Source organism: Lutra lutra, chromosome X, assembly GCF_902655055.1.
Source record: "Lutra lutra chromosome X, mLutLut1.2, whole genome shotgun sequence".
In the NCBI taxonomy this organism is placed as follows: Eukaryota; Metazoa; Chordata; class Mammalia; order Carnivora; family Mustelidae; genus Lutra; species Lutra lutra.
The window spans coordinates 17003576-17026234 of NC_062296.1; the positions used below are offsets into that span (position 1 = coordinate 17003576).

The 22659-nt window shown below is 45.4% G+C and overlaps 1 protein-coding gene across 1 annotated transcript in view; it reads left to right on the forward strand.

The window, feature by feature from the left end:
* The window catches only part of PLAC1 (placenta enriched 1), a 180723-nt gene extending 164992 nt beyond the window's left edge, over positions 1 to 15731 (forward strand). The window contains exon 2 of the mRNA XM_047715792.1: positions 14956 to 15731. Within this exon, the coding sequence (XP_047571748.1) occupies positions 15014 to 15646 (633 nt within the window). The 5' untranslated portion in view covers positions 14956 to 15013 and the 3' untranslated portion in view covers positions 15647 to 15731. The remainder of the gene's footprint in view (positions 1 to 14955) is intronic.
* Positions 15732 to 22659: the final 6928 nt, after the last annotated feature.

Here is a 22659-nt window from a genome sequence, read left to right on the forward strand (position 1 = left end):
GGGACGTTGCTCTCATCTTGCTACAATTACCAAATCACTTTAAGGGGAGTGCTGTGCATGTTTGCAAATGAAGCCTGTGCTGGCGAATTTTAAAATTTAGAAGATGATGAGCTTGTTTACTAAATAAATATGTGTGTTGGATCTGTTTGTCATGTCCTCGGCCTGCAGATGCCTTTGCCCCCTCCCATGGCTGTGGGCTGGGGCGGGGGAGAGGGCAGTGGGGTAGGAAAATGCCAGAAGCAGGGGGCAGAGGGATATGAAAATGCCAGTTGTTGGTCTTCTTGGACCCAAAAATTATTTACAGAGCACAGGATTTACAGTCAGGAAGGATTTTTTTTTTTTTTTTACAGGAATGGGCAAATCCTAGATACTCTCTGTATACAGACCTCCTTTCCAACGGTTATGAAAGGACATTTTAACTTTAAATGAGAGCCCTGTTGGCAGTATAGTCTCGCTGCTAAGTTCCATCAAAACATTGCATTGAGGGGAAGGTCACATGAGACTTGCCACCTTTGGGTCCTGAGATCCCCCCAGTAATGATGTGACTCCAGAAGAAGGCCAAGGTCCTTCTTTGTGGCCCTGGCTCACTCCCCCACTCCTCAGGCATCTAATGTCAAACCCTATACCAAAGGATAGAATTCCACCTCCACTCAGGTCAGTTTGAATAATTCTGTACAGAAGTCTGATTTTCAGTTCTGCCCTCCATGGAAGCCGTCCCCTTCTGCGGCTGCTCTCCGCCAGCTGTCCTGCCAGCTGCCATTAGGGTCCAAATTTACCCCCACCCTGGGGTCCCCTCCACACACTCCCTGGGGCTCATCCACCGACCCCTGAGCTAGAACTGCCCACCTTGGAAGCCAGCCCCGGGTTTCTCCAGTGTTTTTTATTTTCACAATAAAAGGGCAACTTATAGAGACCCCTGGCTCTCAGTGCGCTGAGTCAGACCCCCAGAACCTCAGACAGAGCCAGAGGTGGTGTGAATTTGGAAGCAATCCGGAAGCTCCATGTGTTGGAAAGGGCTGACTTAAGGGGTCGTTTTAAAATACTTTCTTTACTTTTAATGGCATCGTGTAGGGCAGAATTCTCACACCCTTTTTCCAATTCCTTGTTGATTGATTCATTCATTCATTCTTTCTTTCTTTCTTTTTTCTTTTCTTTCTTTCTTTTTTTTGGGGGGGGGAGATTTTTTGCCTGCTTTTATGTGCCGTCAGTAGAATTTGTGGGTAGCTGGAGGTTGGGTGTGAAAACCAGGCTGGGAGCTCACAGGGAACAAGAGGTAAAGAATTAAGGGTTCAGGATCCAAATCTCGGCTGCTTCAGTGTTGAGAGGTTGTCACACAGGCAATTAAGTGTATATTAATTTCCCCAGCCATGTGGTTGGAAAATCAGCACATCAAATAAAATATTTAACACCCAGGAAAAGCCAAATGCCTATTCTGCGTGTGTGTCCTTAAGTGGTATTTTAATGAAGGAAACCTTATTTGAAACAAATGTCAGAACAGAAATTGAGCTCATGAAAGGCGCTGAGAAACCACAGCACATAAGGTTTTAAATGGTGCCCATAAAAAGCATCGTCCTCGGCCTCAGTCCTTTCTGCGGTCTGCACGGGAGTGTCCCATGCTTGTGTCGTTCTACCTGTGCATACAGTTGTCCCCACTCATTGGTACATGAGTCACAGCTGGACCTGGTCCCAAGACCCGGGAGTCGGGTGCCACTGGTCTCGGGACCAGGAAGGAGTCTCCTAATGATGGAAGGGATGACATCAGGAGGTCCCTTGAGGAGCTCGCTGAGACCCACCTTAGAATGAAGCTATTTTCCGCCCACAGCAGGGAGCCTCAGGGGCTCTAGACCCAAAGTGGGGAGCCCCGAGCCACCCTCGAGCTTCTGTCTGGGGATCTTGAAAGGGGCTATCGCACTAGCCTGTGCAAAAGGAAGGAGGGATTTGGGGGTTGACCATGGCCCGGGGCCAGGGGAGGCCCCCGAGACAGAGATGTTGTGCTGACCAAGCCGGGGAGGGTTTGCCATGATTCTCATCTCTCCCTGTCTGTTCCCGGATGCCTGCCTGCCACCTTGCCCTTTCATTCATTTGTACATACATTCCTCAAGTGTTTACCGAACACCTATTTCAGGCATATGCCTGGGCTCGCCAGGGCAGGAGTATACAGAAGACGTTTGTTTTCTCCTCGCCCTCTCAATGGTTCTTCTCTCCTTTTCTCTCCCCCCATAATTCAGTGGTAACAGGGGTGGATGGAGGGATATCCAAAATCCATCCCCGTAGGAGACATCTGCGCCAGGAATTTCCGGCAACCCCCAAGGAGAGTGGCAGATTGATGGCACTCTAGTTGGGACTAACAAGGGGGCGGAGGGAGGTGGCGGGGGGGGGGGCGTGGGTAGGCTGCAGCCAGGCTGTCTGCACAGGCCTCTTCTATAATTCCCATTTATCGGGCACTCGCTCTCTGCCAGGCCCGGTACGTGCCGTTCCTCATACCTCACTCAGTCCTCCATTCTGACTGGTCCTGCTTTAGATGAGGAAACAGAGGCCAGGAGGGGCAAGTGACTTGCCCAAGGTCACACAGCGAGGATGGGACAGAGCCCCAGTTGAAGCTTCGATCCGGATATCTCCAACTCCAAGGCCTTCAAGAAACTCAGTGTTTTGCAGACATCCACACAAAAATAGACTAGGAGCTGCTCCCACGTGCTGTGAAGTCTGTTTCAGTGTGGTTTACTTGAGTTTCTGCGTGCACCAATTATAATTTTCAACAGTAACTCCTGTTTATCGAGGGCTCAGGGGTCAGGAACTCTACAGAGCCATTTTATACCCAGGATCTTCTGTAATCGATGAAGCATTAAGGCTATTAGTTTTACTATCCTCATTTTCCAAATGAGGAAGACAACGCTTAGAAAGTAACATGCCCTCAGGGCGCCTGGGTGGCACAGTGAGTTAAGCATCCGATATTTGGTTTCAGCTCAGGTCAGGATCTCGGGGTCACAAGATCAAGCCCCATGTGGGGCTCCATGCTGGGCATGGAGCCTGCTTAAGATTCTCTCTCTCTCTCTGCCCCTCCCACCCCGCTCGTGCGTACTCTCGCTTTCTCTAAGGAAGGAAGGAAGGAAAGAGGGAAAGAAGGAAGGAAGGAAGGAAGAAATTTGGGCCTCCTGGGTGGCTCAGTGGGGTAAATTTTTGCCTTCAACTCAGGTCATGATCTCCGGGTCCTGGGATGGAGCCCCGTATCGGGCTCTCTGCTCAGCGGGGGACTCTGCTTCTCCCTCTGCCCTCCTCCCGCACTCTGCTCGTGTGCACTCGCTCTTTCTCTCTCTTGTGTGCATGGGTACAAAAATAAATAAAGTCTTTTAAAAAAATAAAAAGTAACATGCCCAAGGGTTCCCAGCTAGTAAAACCAGAACATAGTTTCACTCAGGTCTCTGTGACACATCAAAGCCACTTACCTACTGCACTGTCCTGCCATAAACCCTCCAGGACTTTACTGCTTTCAAATAATGACTTCTTACTCACCCCTTTTCTGTCCATAACAGCCTCACCCCTTCGTGCCCTCTAAGATGAATTAAGTCATTATCTCCTCCATAACCTCCTCACCAAGGCCACTTATGAGCCCCAGTTCCAATTAGCCAAACCTGGAAGTCCCAAGGATGTGTCCAGACAGGGGCAATAAGAATCAGAATATGGGGACGCCTGGGTGGCTCAGTGGGTTAAAGCCTCTGTCTTCGGCTCAGGTCATGATCCTAGGGTCCTGGGATTGAGCCCTGCATCAGGCTCTCTGCTCAGCAGGGAGCCTGCTTCCCCCTCTCTCTCTGCCTGCCTCTCTGTCTACTTGTGATCTCTCTCTCTCTCTGTCAGATAAATAAATAAAAATCTTAAAAACAAAACAGAAGAACCAGAATATATGAACATCAGATTTCCAGTCACCCTTATGGGTTCATGAAATCTTAAGACGAAGGCGAAATAAAGCCAGAAATTCTCATATTTAGAGTAATAAATGCTACCTAAAACTTGGTTTAAAACAAAAAATACCCCCCACCCAGGTCTACAATCTCTCACAAACAGAATCTCAAAAAGGGAGGCCAAAGAGAAGCCCTCCTCTCTGAAAATCAGTTTATTTTACAAATAATGATAAGGCGGCCATTTTATTTTATTTTATTTTATTTTAAGATTTTATTTATTTGACAGAGATTACAAGTAGAGAGAGAGGAGGAGGAAGCAGGCTCCCCGCTGAGCAGAGAGCCCGATGTGGGGCTCGATCCCAGGACTCTGGGACCACGACCCGAGCTGAAGGCAGAGGCTTTAACCCACTGAGCCACCCAGGCGCCCCAAGGCGGCCATTTTAAAAGTATTGCTTATTTAGAGATTCCAAATCTACAGGCACATCACCTTCCTGAATGACCATATCCTCTGTCAGAGACAAATCATTCATACTTCTTTAATCCTTCATACTCTCCCACCCCTCGTTCCGTGGCACAACCACCAAAGGGCCAAGGCAGCTGCCTTTTTGTGCCAAGAGTTTCTCTTTCCATTTTCCAAGGAAGCAAGGAACAAGGAGTGTCTCCCTTATCTCCCCATCCCTTGTCTGCGGGGGGCGGGGGGTTCATGCCCTTGAGGACTTATTCTATTTCAGCTTCTACCTCTAGGCAGCCAGAAAAATGACTCCGAGCCACCCACAGAATGAGCACCTGTTTCGGTTATTGTCCCGATGCGAACATGCTAATCCCCGGGCCTTTCTAATGGGTCAGCACTGCCGATCTTAATACCCCAGTCTTGATTTGGAACAGGTGGGTGCCACAGTTGTCCCACTCATCTTATGAGCCAGAGCATGGCTCAAACAATGTAAGATTCTTCATACAGAGACTGAGAGAGGGCCAGATGGTATTATTGGAGGGAAATAAACTCAATTCCTTTCTGTAATGTCTCCAGCTAAGGGCTTCGACTAGGAAGAGAGAGCACCCAGCCCTACCACTTTATTTCTTTTTTTTTTTTTTAAGTGCACACGAAAATGTTTGTGAAAACCCAACCCAGCCCTAGTTGTGTAGAACACGGTTCTGAGGTAAAATTCCCCGCCAAGTCTACATTTGGCTGTCTGTTCCCCTACCCCACGCACTCACCCGAGCCCTGTCTGGAGCTTCCCAAACATCCAGGCTTGGTTAAAAAAAAAAAAAAACAACCCGACCTTCTTTTTAAAGACATGATGAAATTAGAAAAAGACACAGTCTCTGTCCTCAGCGTGGAATTGGGACTATGTGATCCCCCACTTTCTGTAACAAATGTGAGAGTTGGGGAATGCGTGGTACCCTTTTTCCATTCAGAAAGATTTATTGGGTGAGCCTGCAGGCCATTCTTCATAGCTTGGGGTTGCCATATCTGGTTGCTTTGTACAGAAGCCATACATGTTTCCCTTGTCAAACTAGATTGGGAAGGCCTGAATATACAGTGTGTCCGAAGGTTCATTATGTGCTGGGTAACGCGTGCAGCTTCTGGAATAAATGTGTTACATGGAAATCAGAAATGACTGCTTGTTCTCAAGAAGTCTAAAATATAAGGAGTGATAAAATATAAACAGTGATCTAGACTGATCTTCTCCCAGTGCCTTGGAATTTCTGTCTCTCATTTATGGCCTTTCTTCCCCAGCCCCCCACCCCTCCATTTCCCCTGCTTGAAAAGCTATTAATTTCTCCCACCTTCCCATCACCCTAGACTCTGATCCCCATAAACAATCTATACTTTCCCAGTGGTGGAATATACTAGAAAGAAAACTAGGGAAGCTCCGTGAGCTTGGCAGATGCTTCCAGCCTGTCTTTGCCATTTACAAGCTCTGTGTCTTTAGCAAGTTTCCTAACTTCAATAAATGTTCATTTCCTTCCTTCCTTCTTCAAAGGAATTTTATTCTCTACGGTCAGGCAGCTGCCTCTGATGAACGGCCCCGGCTAATGGATGGACTCGGGTTCCGTCTTTGTTCCGTAAGTCAGGAATGAAAAGAAAACTTGATCAAGCGAGAAGGGGACAGGGAAGCACAGACTCCCTGCTCTGCTGGGGTCTAACGGGGTCTGCCCTCTCCCATCTGTTCATACTCCATCCTTCCTCTCGTCTTTTGCGCATCTTGGCTGGTTCTGGAAAGCTTGTCTTTTGCGCATCTTGGCTGGTTCTAGAAAGCTTGGTCCTTGCCCCTCACTGCCATTTGCCATCTTAGAGCTTCACTCACCTTTTCCCCAGCTGTGAGAAGTTGCTCCCAGAGGCCCTTGGGGCTTTGGTTTGCTTAGCGACCTTGGCTGAGTGGGAGTTGCTTGTGTCTCGGTATCTTGAATTACTGGGCCCCCATCAGACACTGCAGCAGAACTCTGCCATGTATACGGTATTAAAGCGGGGAGACAAGCCAGGCAGGCTGTTGGGAGGGCCCGAGGCCCGGGTGCATTTCTCCAACCTTGATCTTGGCCAAGGCTTTCTGCCCTTCTGGGCTTCCATTTGCACAGTTTTAACATGCAATGCCTGTCTTTGGGGACCCTTATGGGAGAGCAGTAAGGATCTAGGGAGATAACAGGAGAGAGCACAGCTGTGCTAGGACCTCCACGAAGGAAGTTCCAAGGAGCAGATCCCCAGCCTTTTGAATCCAGGGCCAGAAGTTTGGAAAGAGCACCCCTGATAAGGGGCTTTCAGAGATCATCCTGCTTTTAGAAAGGCTGTGTCAGCGCCCCCCATCCCCTGACATTTAAAGCTGGGCGGTGAGCCCCGTTCAGTGTAGCTTCCTTGATGTCACTACCCACCCTCCTTCTCCCTTCGCACCTTCCCCTTTTAATCACCACCAGTCTCACTGACAACAAAAACCTGGCTGGGACTCATCCCTGGCGGACGGGACTGCGTGGTCTTCTATGTGTCAGGTGTAGACGCTTTGGGCATCAATGACATTGTGACACTTTCAAAAGAAGACCTGTATACATAACCTACGCGTGCATGGGGTGTGTGTGTGTGTGTGTGTTCTCCCATGCCTGTGTTTATGATACACGTGCTAATTATGAGCACATTATACATGATTCTGAATGCATCATGAACGCACACATGGGAACATACATGCAGCATCCTATGATAGAACTTTCAAGACCCTGTAATCTATCCCCTGCCCCCACCCAACCCCCTGCCTCCCACCCTGGATAGGAATGCCCTCTCCAGCCATCCTGACCAGTGCCCATCCAGCCTTTGCCTGAATGCCTACGAGGAGCCAAGAAAACTCAGTTGCATACCTGCTGTCTCCATGCAGTTGTGGACAACTTTTAGAACAGGAAAGTCTTCCTGACATGACCCTAACTCCACCACCACCCCCATTCTGTTTATATATATCTATATAAATTTCTATTTATTTTATATTTTATATATAGTATATTTATATTTTATATATTTTATATATTATATACATTATATATTTATATATAAATATAAATTTACATGAAATATATAATTATATTTATAATTTTATATAATAAATATATTTATATATTATATATAATATTATATAATATATATTAAATAGATATAGAAGGGAAGAAGGCAGTGACCAAGGGTGGAGGGTTATATATTATATAATGAATATATTTGCATATATTATATACATATATTTCAAGTCTTGGCCCTTGAGAAAAACTTCATAAGAGTTCTTTATTCTTTGTTAAGGGAATGATAGATTGTCAGGACAAAAGAGACCTCTTTTTGTTGTTAAAATAATAGGTCAGTATTTCATATTTTAACATTATAGATCTCTCTATCTATAGATAGATCTCTCTATATACGTATATATATATATATCTATATATCCCATATATGGATATATATATAGAGAGAGAGAGAGAGAGAGAAAGATATCTCTCTATATACGTGTATGTATGTATATATATATACACACACACACACCATATATGGTATACACACACACACACACACACACACACACACACATATATATATGTATCTATATACATATATATATATACACCTATATATATATGCCTGGCTCCCAGGTAGAGCCAGACCAGAGGACAGTTGCACTTTGTCTTTTCTCTAGAGGTGGACCAAGTGTACTTGCCCGAGACCATCAGCATGGGGATAGCCTGTGGATCTGCGGCTGACCCCAGGCATGCTGATATTGGTGGTTTGGGTGCTCGACAGAAGGAAGGAAGACAGTGACCAGGGTTGGGGGTGATTAGAGATTAGTGATTAGATCCTGGCTTTAGCAGGAGCAGCTGGCCAGGAGCTCATTGAGAGGACAGTGAGTACCATTGTGCTGAGCAGATGTAAAGCCCTTGGCATCAGTGAGTAGAAACCTTGACCCTTGACCCTTGATGACGAAGCATGGTGGCAAGTGGCTGGTGGTCATTCATTGATTCCTTCATTCTTTCATACAATAAATATTTACTGAGTACTTAGGTTTGACCAGATACGTAGTAGACCAAGACCCAGTTCCTTAAGGAATCTACAGTCCAAGGACTAAGGAACAGAGAAAAACAGGAGGCATCAGGGCAAAGGCAGGAACAGATTTGGACTTTCCTTTCTCCTTCATGTGTCTGTCTGTCCATCCATCTGTGTGTGTGCGCAAGCACGCACGTGCATGATTTGCTCTTCCTGCGCTGTCCCGGGCCCAGAGCAATGCATCTTTACCTACCCTAACATACAGCATGCCTCCAAAATTGGAGGGTGACAATAGTCACCAGCCTCCCTATCAAAGGAACCCTTTCTAAATCTTTTCTCCCACTCAGAAGCCAAGGGATCATGAATGGCCTCAGTCAGGATGTGCACACGTGCACCAAGTAGCCACGTTCTGGGTGGGACATATGCATAAGGAGGCTCTGGGTTTGGGAAAGGTGCATATTGGGTCAAGTCAGTTAAAAATCAGCCCAACAGCCTATAAAGTCAACTGCGGTTTGATTTGGACTTAAGCCATCCTTCCACTAGGGCCGTATATGTGCACCTCGCTTTAAGAAAGCCTGTACCCAAAAATCCCAGCTTTGAAAGGGAGAGAGGAATTCGACTGGCCATTTCTGGAAGCCATCTAGAGCCCTCATTTATTGACACAGGTGTATCAAAGAGGGTGGCGAAGCCCTTGAAGGAGCATCTGATGCGATCCCTGCCTTCCGTCATTAACATCAGGAAATCATCGCGGGCGAATAGGCCTTTATCTGGTCTGGGCAGAGCCCCCCAGAGATGGCTAGTGGGTTAAAATACAGCCACGTTGCCCTTGCCGTGGGGGGGGGGGGTGCTCAGCACAGACACAAACTCACCTTGTCTTTTAAAGCGAGAAGGGACTCTGGGGCTTTGTGGCAAAGGGTGTAGTTTTCTGAAAAAAAATCAAACTCAAATAAATTATTAAATTAAAACATAAACTGAATCACAGGCATGCCTTGGGGATTTTCCTTACATTTTAGGGAGATTATGAAATCCATCCCTTCGTTCAGCTTTAAAATCACACTAAATCAGCTTCTCTGAACGACGGGGAAGGAGTTCCCATGACCTGATATTTGCAACTTCCACTGAAGTATGGCTTTCTGTATTTATTTGGAAGTACCTCTGTTCCGTCAGGGTAGGGTTTACCCTTGTTGTGTAGCCTCGTGATGGTTTCACTTCACATCAGACCACGCACCTTTTAGTAACCAAAGTTGTGACCCAACGAAAACTTCTCTTACACGGAGCTTGGGCTCTTGTTTATTTTGCAACCTTTATTTGTGCGAAAATTTGTGAGATGAACCATGACTTTTAAACTATGCTTGATAGCTTAACAGATTATAAGAACAAAACCAGACGGCCCAAACAAAAATAATGCTTTGATTGCTTTCAAATTCAATATCAAAAATTAAAAACAGCTTTCAAAAAGCCTTGGCTTTTTGGATTTTATATGTATACATATATGTATATACATATATGTATATGTATACATATTATATGTATACATATAAAATGTCTATCATCTATAACATAAATATATATAAAATATATTTGTTATATATAAATATATATTAAATATATTAAATATATTAATTATATATTAAATGTATTATTTAAATATATATTAAATACATATTAAATATATTTTATACATATAAGTGTGTGTGTGTGTGTGTGTGTGTGTGTGTGTATCCCAAAAATCCAGAAATGTATAAACCAAAAATTTAATAATGGTTACTTTAAAGATTCAGAAGTGTTTTCTTTTCTGCATCTATCCATTTTTCTGCAGTTACTCTTAGAATCAGAAAACCCTTTTTTTAATGACTACCTTTTCATTTAATTTTAATGAAGCCTTTTCTAGGGTTGAGGCAAGGTGTTTTCCTCTGTTGAGAAAGTGGGCATTGTTAAGCAGTAGCACTTCATAATTCTTCTTCCACGCACGATGATGAAGAATTTCGCGAGGCAGGCAAGCTGAACCAGACCCAAGTTCTTTCGAATTCCTGTAAATTCCACCAAAAGCAGTTATTTAACTTTCAAACTCCCTTTAATGGACCTTCGACGTCATTAATATAATCACAGTTCTCACTTTCTTTGAGAGCAGTGAACCAAGGAATTCTTTAAAATGGGGCTTTATCAAAAGAACTTCCATTTTAAATGCCTCCCAAACCTGGAGGAGGCCAGCAGGACGCAGTGAGTGACAATTTGAATTTCTGAACTACAGAGTTCACAAAGTGTTAGGAGCCTTTTTTCTGTTTCTTGTTTTGTGAAAGGATCTTTGCTCCAACTCACATTCATTTTTCTTCGCATCAGCTGCAACAGAGCGAACCAACTTTGCTGCAAATCAAAAGCCTGACAGTTCTATTTCCCTGAGATAATTGCATACTGCTTTGGAGTTTCCTTTTCCCCTCTGTTTCCTTTTGTTTTGACAACAAGATTCTGGGAAAACAATATACAATTGATAACTATGCTGAATTTTAAAAATAAATAACTGTCGACCCCAAAAGCTTCCAGGGGCCTATGGAGTGGAGTTCTTTTTCGAAACCGTTCCAAAACCAGATGTGGAAATGTTTAGCTAATTCCCCTCCCCAGTCCCCATGCAAAGGGTTCATATGTGTCTCTAACAACATCAGAGGAGATGGGAAGGAAAAAAAAAATCCTGTCTGCTCTCACCAAACAGAAACAGCACAAAACTAATTTGGTCTGCAGCTTATGTCTCTTTTAAAAAGGGTCTTTTCTTCCCAAGATTAGAAATGCTCTGTGTTTATGCCAATATCCAATCTCTTTCTTGTAAGACACGAAATAGTTCCCAAAGTGTAACAGTTCATGATTTTTTAAAATGTAAAAGATGAATGAATGAATGAATGAATGAATAAGATTTTTTAATAATCAGGCTTATTAGGGAGTTCTTGACAAATAAGAAGGCAAGGAGGAAAACTCTGTCAAAGGAACTAATGGAAAAGATATATTCATAGACCACATGTAGAGAAACAGAAAAGCTACTGTGCTCTGTCGCTGCAGGGTAAGCAAACATTTTGCATCCAGGTGCCATTAGCAGCCTTGGGTCTGCGGGCCTCTAGAGCTCAGTTCAGGACGGCTTGTACCAATATCCCAACGCTGAAACTCATTGCTTCTGGAATGTCGTGGGGCTAATTTGCAATCAAGTCAAAATGGGGCTATGGTAATACAGACCCAGAGACTTGCTTTCTCAATGCCCAGCCTCCTCCTCTGTTCTCCTCCTCTTCCTCCTCTTCCTCTTTCTCCTCGTCCCCTTCCTCCTCCTCCTCCTCCTCAAGAAGCTGGACAGTGGTCCCAAGGTGAGCACACCCTTCTCTGCATTTATTTCTTCCTTGGCCTCAGCTCCCCTTAGCTCTGAAGATTTCTGGAGACTTTAAAAGGGATTCTGTCCACAGCCCCAAGGATGGCAAAAAGTACCTTCCATTTGGCACCCCTCCTCCAAAACACACATTCACAGCCTTCCCATCTGTAGCCCCTTGGGCTTCTTCCTCTTCCGCCACTGAGCAGAGCCCCCCTGTCCCTCGCCTGTCTGGTCCCACTCTGCCACCACGCCTCAGCTAGAAGTTAGAAAAGCCAGCTGACCTGATGATTTCTCACAGTGTTGGGAATGACTTATCACCACCACCACCCCCACGCACACACACGCCATATACCCTGGCCTGGGAATGCTGGGCAGCAGGAAGGGGAATGGTGCCCAGTGCTGATGACCTGTCCTCAACAAAACAGAATGACTCCTGAAGTGTGACACGGAGCTGGGCTTAGCAAGCTCATTAGCAAGTACATTCTGCTCTCCTCCTGGTCCCCCCACTCCTCCCTCTCCTAGACGCACAGTCTCACATGTGGTCCCCCTGACTTTGCTTTTAAGTTTCCTCCGAGCACAAAGGCGTGCTGTTGCACACAGAGGTGTCTCCGCGGACTGCTCCCCTCGCGTGGCCCTCTGCTCCTACCTGTGAAAAATCAGAGAACAGGGAGACGGACCTGAGTTTGAAGATTTGTGCTAAATGCACCCCCAAGCTCAGCGAGGTTACTAAATCCCTCTCTTCAAGACTGATTCAGTGCAGAGAGTGAAGTGTCTCAAATGTTTGCTTGGGGGACAGTGGTCTTGTTTCTCAGAGACTCCTGGGCTTTTTATAACCCTCTTTGGATTATGCATGGGGGGGAGGAGTGAAAGGGGGTGGGAAAAGGGAAGATGCTGGAGGAAGGGCAGGCTGAGCTTCCCCCGCACAAGAACCCAGCCTTGAACTTGGTTCTCAGTTTTGGGTTGGGATAACCAAAATGGAAGAGAAGGATTGTTTCTTCGGCCTGTTCCAGGAACTCCTTAAAGGGGGAGGTTTTTGTTCAGGGCAAATAGGTCTTGGTTATGAGATGATATTAAGGGCAGAGAAAAGGCGACAGAGGGCGGGAAAGCCACTCCTAGAACATGCTCAGGGCCGGGTGGGCTCCGAGGGACCGGGACCAGAGTGGAGAGCACGCTGGTGATGGAGTGATGATGTCAGCAAGTATCGGGCCTCATTCCAGAGCAAGCGGTTTGTTTATGTCCCTTTAAGTCATTCTCCAAGACCCGCTGGCAACGCAGTTGACTTGCGTTTTGTTGTTGTTGTCGCTACTCTTTTGTTTGTTTTGTTTTTTGGAGGGGCAAGGGGGTCTGCTTCTCTGTTTCCTTGCTGCAGCTTCCATTTTCTGCTTTACTCAAGACAAAAAGGCAGTCCCAGGAGAGACACCAGAACCAAGAGGGGAAGAAAGAGGGAAGGAAGGAGGCAGGTAGACACCTTAGACTTATCTCTATACCCAACAGCCCCAGAAGAGAATGAAGAGCCATTCCTGAGAGAGATAGGGAGGTGAGATCCGTACCCATCAGATCTAAGTGCCTGACTTAGAAACAAAGCCTTTCATGGGGGCCACTGCACTTTTCTAGTGAGTCCCTTATGCCATGGTTTCCAGCAAAGATGCAGCAAGTTCCTCCCTATTAAAGGGAGAGAAAGAGCTGCCTTTTTGCCACTGGACAGAAATGTCTTGGGATGCATTTTAGTACAAAAGACAGACCCCACACTGGGGCATATCCATTACCTTCGGAAGTTTAGGCACGTTTCTATTTGATTTATGTCATTTTCACTTTTAAAACGAAAGCGGAGTTGGACAATATTTGATGATATTCTTCTTCCTTCCTTCTTGGGTCATTTGTCACCTCCTTCTGATACCGGGTTTTCGATGTCTGTCCTGAGCCTGGCTCGTTTTTCTCCCCATCTTCCCTGCCACTCTTTAGGAGGTAAAAGGCAATAGGGCTAGGAAGTGGCCACAGAGCTTTCCATTGAAAAAGAAAAGACATTAAAAAAAAAAAAAAACTAGTGAACATAAAAGAAAACTATAAAGCAAAGCATATGACTCGGGGAGGGGCAAACCATGGCCACAAAGAAGATGTTAGGAGCTACCTCACCAATCGGTGTGTGAGGTACAAACCTACGACTCGCTTTCTTAAATCTGGAACTCTTGAATTGTTTTCATGTATAACATTAATGGGAAAACGTAAAATTAAAAAGCAGTATTTTTTGCTTCTGCGGTTTCACAATTTTACAAGGTGCCCTGATTGACGTATCAGGGAATTTCTGGGTCTCTTACCATGAATTTCTGGGTCTCTTACCTCAATGGTTGATGGAGTATCTGTTTGCTTATTTGAAGTGAGCCCCTTGGGGAGATTTCAAAATGTGGTTGTCAGGAATAAACCACATTTTCTTCTCTGGCTTTGATTTAATTATGTTCGTCACTCATCCACACAAGGCAATAGGGAGGGGGGTGCCTTTATGAGAAGAGCCGGGGGGCCCTTAAGGAAGGGTCTGGTGCCACCGGCTTGAATTAAACTGTATCTCCTGTCACCTTAATGTTTGGCGTGAAAACAGTTTCATTTTCTTTGCTGGGGCGGCACAAAAAGGGATGCCTTTGCTGACCAGGGTCGACTCTCCTTGGGTATATGAAGGATATGCATTTTATACTGAAACAGCACTATAAAACCTCTTAGAGAAACCACTTAGAGAAGCCGCTGGGGTCATCTGTCACCACGCGAGTTCCAACAATGAAATTGGAATTCTGTTCTCTCTCACAAGAATGTTTTCCTTTTCTCTGTTTTGTTTTCGGTTTTATCGAGGTAGAATTGACAAATAAAAGTACAGGATATTGAGGGGCACCTGGGTGGCTCAGTCAATTAAGCGTCTACGTTCAGCTCAGGTCATGATCTCAGGGGCCTGGGATTGAGTGCCATATCCGGAATCCCTGCTCAGTAGGGGGCCTGCTTCTCCCTCTGCGTGCCCCTCCCCCTGTTTGTGTGCTCTCTCTCTCTTTCTCTTTCTCTCTTTCATCAAATAAACACATCCATCACCTCACCTTTGTTCAGAGAACACTTAAGTCCCACTCTCTTAACCTTTTGTAAATACTTCTGTTTAAAAAAAAAAAAAAAAGATCGTGTTTGAACTTTTAACGAGAGATAAGATGATGTGTCTTTTGTGTCTCTGTGTGCTCTAGAAATCCTCACCAGCCAGCTTTCTGTTTCCGGAGGGTCCTTACCGGATCCGCCCCAGGCATGAAGGCTCTCCAGTTGATAGGATGGATGGTCCTCCTTACCTGTGTGTTTCCGGCCTGTGCTGCACAAAGTCCAATGACCGTGCTGTGCTCCATAGACTGGTTCATGGTCACTGTGCACCCGTTCATGCTGAATAACGACGTCTATGTGCACTTCCATGAGTTACACTTGGGTCTGGGCTGCCCTGCCAACCACGTTCAGCCACACGCCTACCAGTTCACCTACCGTGTCACCGAGTGCGGCATCCGGGCCAAGGCTGTCTCCCTGGACATGGTTATTTACAGCTCGGAGCTGCGCTACGCTTCGAAGGGGACTTCTTCTAAGTACGTGATCCCTGTGTCCTGCACTGCTCCCCGGCAGTCCCCGTGGCTCCCTCCACCCTGCCCAGTGAGAGTAGCCAATGGGACAGTCACTACAGCCCAACAGGGCGGGGCGAGCTATGACGTGTTCACCTTGTCTCAGTCCAGCCAAAGGCCCGACTGCGACTGTCCACCCTGCGTCTTCGGCGAAGAAGAGCATGTCCGGGCCCCACAGGGCCAAGCAGAGGCTCAGGAGGGCCAGCACCCGTCTGCTTTTGTGGATCTCTCTGAGGACTGGTCCCTTCGCTCGGATGATCTCATTGGGTCCATGTGATCCCCGGGTTTGTGGAATCCCTCGGGAGCTTTTTCTAACATTAGTATATAATATTTTCTATTATCAGACAAATAAGTTTGTTGGTAGCCCCCTTATCAGTTATTTCATGAATAAAACTGTTTTATATTTTTATATCTTTTTTTAAATAAAGTTTTGATGGCATAAAAATATCAGTTCAGCATTTTTATTTGATAAACACATATATAACTTTCACTGGGGGCCAGACACCATTCTGAGGGCTTTACAAAAGTTAATGCCCAGTCTCTTCCGTCTAGGATGATTGAGCTTCCTTTCATGACCCGTTTCTCTTACGCTCTGTACCTCCCAACCTAGCCCTGAGCCTCACACCTTCTTCTTAGTCTGATCAATGGCTGTACCACTTTTCATCCATGGGAGACACAGATTCTATGAGTGATTCAGAAACCACGAACGGTTCTAAGTATCACTCGAGTCACATGCCACCGACTAAATGGTAAGCTCCTGAGGCCCAGGACTGGATCTTCTACTTAGTCCCAGATGGACAGCACTTTGAAAGGAATTTTGTTCCCTGACTTTTGTGATCAGCAATTTCTCACCCAGGTGTGGCTATCCATTAGCTTTCTCAAACCCTTGGAAGGGAAAAGGTGAGTAAATGTATTCAACAAGTATTCACTGAGAGGTACTACATTTCAGGTCCCATTCTAGGCACTGAGCTATGACAGTGAATAGAAACTGAACCTTAGGGGCGCCTGGGTGGCTCAGTCATTAAGCATCTGCCTCCAGCCTGGGTCGGGATCCTGGGACCCTGGGATCCTGGGATCAAGACCCACGTCGGGTTCCCTGCTCAGCAGGAAGCCTGCCTTTCCCTCTCCCACTCCCCCTGCTTGTGTTCCCTCTCTCACTGTCTCTCTCTGTCAAATAAGTAGAGTATTTTTTTAAAAAAAGGAAAAAAAAAGAAACTGAGCCTCAGAGAAATTGAGGTCACACAGCTAATAAATAAATAAGTAAACAGTATGTTCAGATAATAATGAATGCCATGAAAAAACTTGAAACCAGGTAATAGGAGGGAAACCGGAGAAGGGGTCAGAGTGGTCAGGAACTCTGAGGACTCATTTGAACTGAGACTTGATGTGAAAAAGGAGGCAGCTCTGGGATGATCTTCGAGAACATTCCAGGTAGTAGAAGCATCTCATGTAATTTTCACTACAACCCTGATCTATTATACAAATAAGGAAACTGAGGCACAGAATGATCAAAAGAAACTTGCCCAAGGGCACACCCCTATTAAGAAGCAGACAGTGTTAGTATAACGTACATGATACTATACACAATATGCGTGGTATTGTACCCAGTGTTCATGATATGATACTCGTTCAGCAGATGAGTAGAAATTTAGTCACTGTCTCAGTCTGTTCAGGCTGCTCTAACACAGTACTATGGAATGGGGGGCATTTCTTTCTCATGGTTCTGGAGGCTAGAAATTCAAGATTAGGGGCCAGTATGGTCCAGTTCTGGCAACGCATTCTTCCGGGTTGCAAATTGCTATCTTCTGCTTGTGTCCTCACCTGGCAGAAAGACAGCAAGAGAGTTCTCTGGGGTCCCTTTTACAAGGCACTAATCCCATGCATGAGGGCCCCACTCTCACAACCTACTCTCCTCCCAAGGGCCCCACCTCTTAATGCCATCACACTGGGGATTAGGATTTCAACATATGAATTTGGGGGGGGGGACCCAAACATCTAGTCCATTGCAATCAGGGTAGTTGAAGAAACAGCTTGTTTTAAAAGCTCCTGCCCCCTTGGGGTGCTTAGGTCACTCAGTCAGTTAAGCATCTGACTCGATTTTCACTCAGGTTATGATCTCAGGGGCCTTGGGATCAAGCCCCGGGTCGGGCTCTGTGCTCAGCACAGAGTCTGTTTTCTGTTTGTCCCTCTCCCTCTGCTTCTCTCTCTCTCTCTCTCTCTCACTCTCTTGCTCTCTCAAATAAATAACCTTTAAAAAAAAAAAAAGAAAGAAAAGAAACTCCTGTCCCTCCCTGAGGAAAAACAGAACGGGGGCCCTGAAAACAGTCTATTCATTCAACAAATGTTTCTTGAGCTTTCCCTGTGTTCCAGGCATTATGTTAGATGCCGAGCAGGCACTGGTGAACAAAGCCAAGAGTGTAATCTAGAGAAGGCAAGTAAAGGAGCCTCGGGAACTGAGGCTATTCTAGCCCAGAGAAAGCCTGTGTAGACGATATGAGCTGTGGCCATCAGAAGGATCACAAGTAGTTTAGTCCAATATGATGGAAGGGGATGGGGGGCAGCCAATGGTAGCAAATGATGAGGTTAGAGAAGGAGCCATGGAGGCACTGTCAAATTTGGAGTCTGGAAGACTCCAGAGCAGAGAGAGCAAGCTTCATGGAGGGCATAAGACTTGAGCTAAAGCCAGACCTGTCTGACTATGAAAAAGGAATGAATCAAAGAAGGTCACCATTTAGAGCCCTAAGAAGCTCAGAAGACATGATAAGCTCTGGATTTAAGTAAGGAAATTGGAGTAAGGGTAAAGCCAGGGGCAAAGACGAGTCCAGGTTGGACATGTTCAGTCTAGTAGATGATAATAACGTCCCAATGGATGGGACCAAGAATCAGCCCAAGAAATCGGAAGGGGTCCTCCCTGGGAGATACAGGCTTGGAGGGTGACATGCACACAGGCAGGTCGGACCACTGCGGCCGAATTCCCTTACAATCAACACTCAAGGCACAGTTAGGAAAAAAAGCAGATATGTCAAAGGAGACAGAACTGGGTGGGCTCTGTCTCCCAGTGCAACAAAGAAGTCAAGGTGGGGCAAGACTGGTCATCATGGAACTGGGAGTCTTTGAACTTGGGCCTTAAATCAGAGCATTTTGTTAGGTGAAGTTGCACGGGAAGGGCATTCAAGGCAAAGGAAACCTCAAGAACACCCATGCAAAGCAACATTGTGGTTGAGAATCATCTTTCGCCTGGGTAAACGTCTCGGTATGATTAGACATCGCCTCTCAGATTCTAGGCATACCCCCACCTGTTCTTTTGGACACACTATTCCATAGTCAGCATGCACCTCACCATTTCGGCCGTGTGTTTGGTCCTCTCCCCTTGGCCACATGCTGCTGGAGCATGGGGGACCCTCTCTTACGTGTCTGCTGTTTTGTCTGGCCTTTGTCTTACATAGCACTTGGTAGGTTGACCGACCGTGTGCTACTGAGGCTCATAAGCATAGGAACCATTCCAAAGATGGGAAGATAAAACCGTTGTAACTGCCCCCCCAAAAAAGTATGTTTTGAGTTGGGTGAATTATGGACACATAGTGTCAAATAAATTTATCTGCCACATAGTGTTGACCATAACTGTATTAATAAGAAGAAATGTTTTATTGCCATCAAAAGAAATGAGCATTTTCATCTTTCTTTCCATCTCTGGGAAAGCCAGAAATGTCTGAAACCCATTGTTACGGTGATCACTTGTCAAATATTTAAAAATTAGAGCCATGGGGCGCCCGGTTGGCTCAGTCGGGAGAGCATCTGACTCTCTTGATCTCAGGTCAGGAGTTCAAGCCCCGCATTGGGTGCAGAGACAACTTCAAAATAAATTAAAGCCATAGTCTGTACTTAAACAAGGGTTAAAATGGTAAATATTATATTTATTTTAACATACTTTTTTAAAAATCGCCAAAAAGAAATTAGAGCCATAATGAAATTTTTCATCCATAAAAGGAGACTCAAAGTAACATTAAAATTTTTATTCCTATAACCTGAAAATAGCAAAGCAGATTTTTTTCAAGTGTGTAAATTACATGTAAATGTTAAGGGCAAAAAGTCTTTTATCCCTAATTTTAAAACAGTAGCACATTTTGGAGATGCATGAAAGTACCCCCATCCCTCCACCTATGCACCAATAATGGTAGCCTGGTCAAGCTTTAAAAATAAGCCCAGCACTCTTCAAACACACACACACACACCGGCACAGGCACACATTATCAAGGAACAAGTGTTTATTACAAAGGGAAAGCTTTCACAGAAACCTACTTTAATTCTAATTAGTATCAATCCCTATGATTTGTCTCTATGATATCCCACTTAAATTGCATTGGTAGGGGCGCCTGGCCAGCTCAGCTGGAAGAGCATGTGACTCCTGATCTCAGGGTTGTGAGTTCGAGCCCCACGTTGGGGTGTAGACATTACCAAAAATAAATAAAACTTACCAAAAAAATAAATTGTAATGATAGTTGTTTGTTTCCAAAAAAATAGAGAAAGAGAGGAGAGGGGAAAAGAGAGGGGTTGCACTTGAGAGAGAGCGAGACTTTCAGTTTTGTGATTTTTCTCCAACTTTTTCAGAAGAAAACGAATTATTGGGTCAGGTTTATGGCTTATAAAGTTAATGTTGGTTATACAATTACAAGACCTTCTGTGTTAGTTATCTATTGCTGAACAACAAATCACCTCAAACCACAGCCACAGCATCTGTGGGTCAGGAATCCCGCAGGACGGAGCTGGGGATTTTCTGGCTCAGGACTCAGGATGCTCGCCTCGTGGTCAAGCCCTCGGTGCAGCTGCACTCGTGACTGGGATGGGAGAATCCACTTCCAAGCTCAGCTCCTCTCTGTTGGCCTCTCCATAGGCTGCCTGTCTGAATGGTCTCATGATACGGAAGACAGAGGTGATCACCTCGCTCATGATGATGGTGATGGTCGTGATGATAGAAAGAGAGGACAGGGAAGAAGGGAATGAAGGGGAGAGGAAGAGAAAGGAAGGGGAAAGGAAGGCGAAGGGAGGGAAGGGAAGGGGAGGTCAAAGCAGGGAAGGGAAGGGATGGGAAAGAGCCCAAACTAGATGCCACAGGCTTGCTGTAATTCAGTCTCAGAGGTGATACCTCATCCCTTCTGCCATATGCTACTTGCTAGAAGCACGTCTCCAGCTCCAGCCTGGAGGGGATGACACACAGGTGGGAATACCAGGAGGCGGGGACCACTGGGGACCATCGCACTGGCAAACCGCCAGTACAACATTCTTCAACCAATTTATGTAAATGTAATGAATGTCAGGACATAGACTGGGCGGAAAAATACACAATATGTCGCAGCTGTATCCTTGCCTCGGCAAGTTGTATTTTCCTTCTCCAGGGAAAAGAAGTCCCACGAGTTGCAAGTTACAGGATGGACGCACTGACTGGTGGAAAGCATTCCAGAGGAAGCTCCCATCTGTTTTTAGAAGAGGACATTGATGAAGACAGTTAAACCCAAAGGAAAAAAAAAGCATCAAAGGTAAATTGAATAATAGAAATGACGATACTGGGTAGAAATTGTAATGCTGTTTCCAGTGTTACCTATGTTGGTGATAACAATCTTGTAACATGGTATAATTCAGAGGAAGTGAACAATCTTCTAATGTCATTCAGAAGCGGGGTGGGGAGGTGGGGGAATGAGTCACGTGTGTGTGTGTGTGTGTGTGTGTGTGTGTGTGTGTGTGTGATTATTATCCAGCTTCAAACTATTGTCCAGCTTCAAAATCAAGGGCAGGGAGCTTTGCTCATTGATTTACATATTAATAGTAACAGGATTCTTCCCATCACTTCCTATTTCCATGTTTTGGCTTGACTCTCGTCCAATTCACAACCACCTGACTTGGCTGTAGGTGACGTTCCAGTAACTCACCTGCAGGGTGATGGGTAAAATCCTAGTAGCTGGCAGGCTGTTTAACTAGCACGAGCTGAGGGGCTTGCTGGGTAAGAGCAGGTTCGAGGACTGGGGACAGGTATTCCTAAACAGGTTTTCCGAGGTGAAGGGCCAGACTGGCCCTTATCCCTGTGTCTTTGTCAGCGTTCATTTGTAGATGTTCTCCAACCAACAAGGAAGAGGGACTTGCTCTGAGCCAGTTTTCAAACGTAAAGGAGCATACAAAAATCCCCGCCAGCTGTCTAGAAACTAGTACCATTTGAAGGCACTTATATTCTACAGTTACGAGGGGGAATATTTAAATTGCCCAAGCTATTTTCAGTGTTATTTTAACTTTGTCTCACACACCCTATTATATAAACACCATACTAATGTAAATTATTCACCTCTTAAAGTTACTTCAAAATTTTTGACTTTTGGCCAAATACCTATTTCTTTCTATCAAGAATTCTTTTAAGTTGTAAGTCCACAACTTAAACACACACACATCTTTAAAAGAAAAGTTTATTTTCCAACTAATACCCATAGAATATTTGGTCTGTTTTCTAAGCTGCTTTTACATGACAAAATACTAAAAGAAAGCCAGTGTGGGGAGAGAAGGACTGAGTCCTATAGAGGGAGGGAGATAGGTTTTTCGGGGCTAGAGGAAGCCCAGCCCTCCAGGCTACGAAGGGTGGGTCGACTTGGGGACAAAGTGACCCAAAGTCAGCCTCAGGGACCTTCCCGCACCAACTCCCTGGAATGATTTACAGTCTGCAATCAAAATAAAATAATCTGTGCAAAAATCTGCCTTTTTTAAACAACCCAAACTACAAATTCATTCTCATTTTCATTTCGTATTTCATCTGCTAAAATTCTGCCCCACTAGGGTGGAGAAATCACACCCTTCTAATAGTCACATGTACTTAATTAAGGTCTACAGATGCCCTGATACTTGGGTGACTGCAACTCCGGGGGCATTTCATTTGCCCACATCACTATCCACGGTGTTTTAACTTCCTGAAAATATTTAACGACAGTGTTTTTAGGGAGCCTGTGAAAATGAACATGCTCCAGTGTGAAGCTTGGCCATCACCCCCGAAAACTGTGATCCCTGGGCCAGAAGGTGTCTGTGACCGTCCCGCTGCTCCTTCAAATCAGCACATGGTAAGTTTCTGGATTCTTTCGATGGACTTGTCTTGCCTGATACTGCCTGATGTTTTAAAACATATGTGCATGAGTGATTTAACAAAAAATTGATTAATGTTCAAGGCCAAGTCAAGTCCTAGTTGGAGGGGGTGTGTTGGTGCGTGCACGTGCAGCGTGGGAGAGAGGGAGGAAGTGGTGGCGGGTGGGGGGTGGCGAG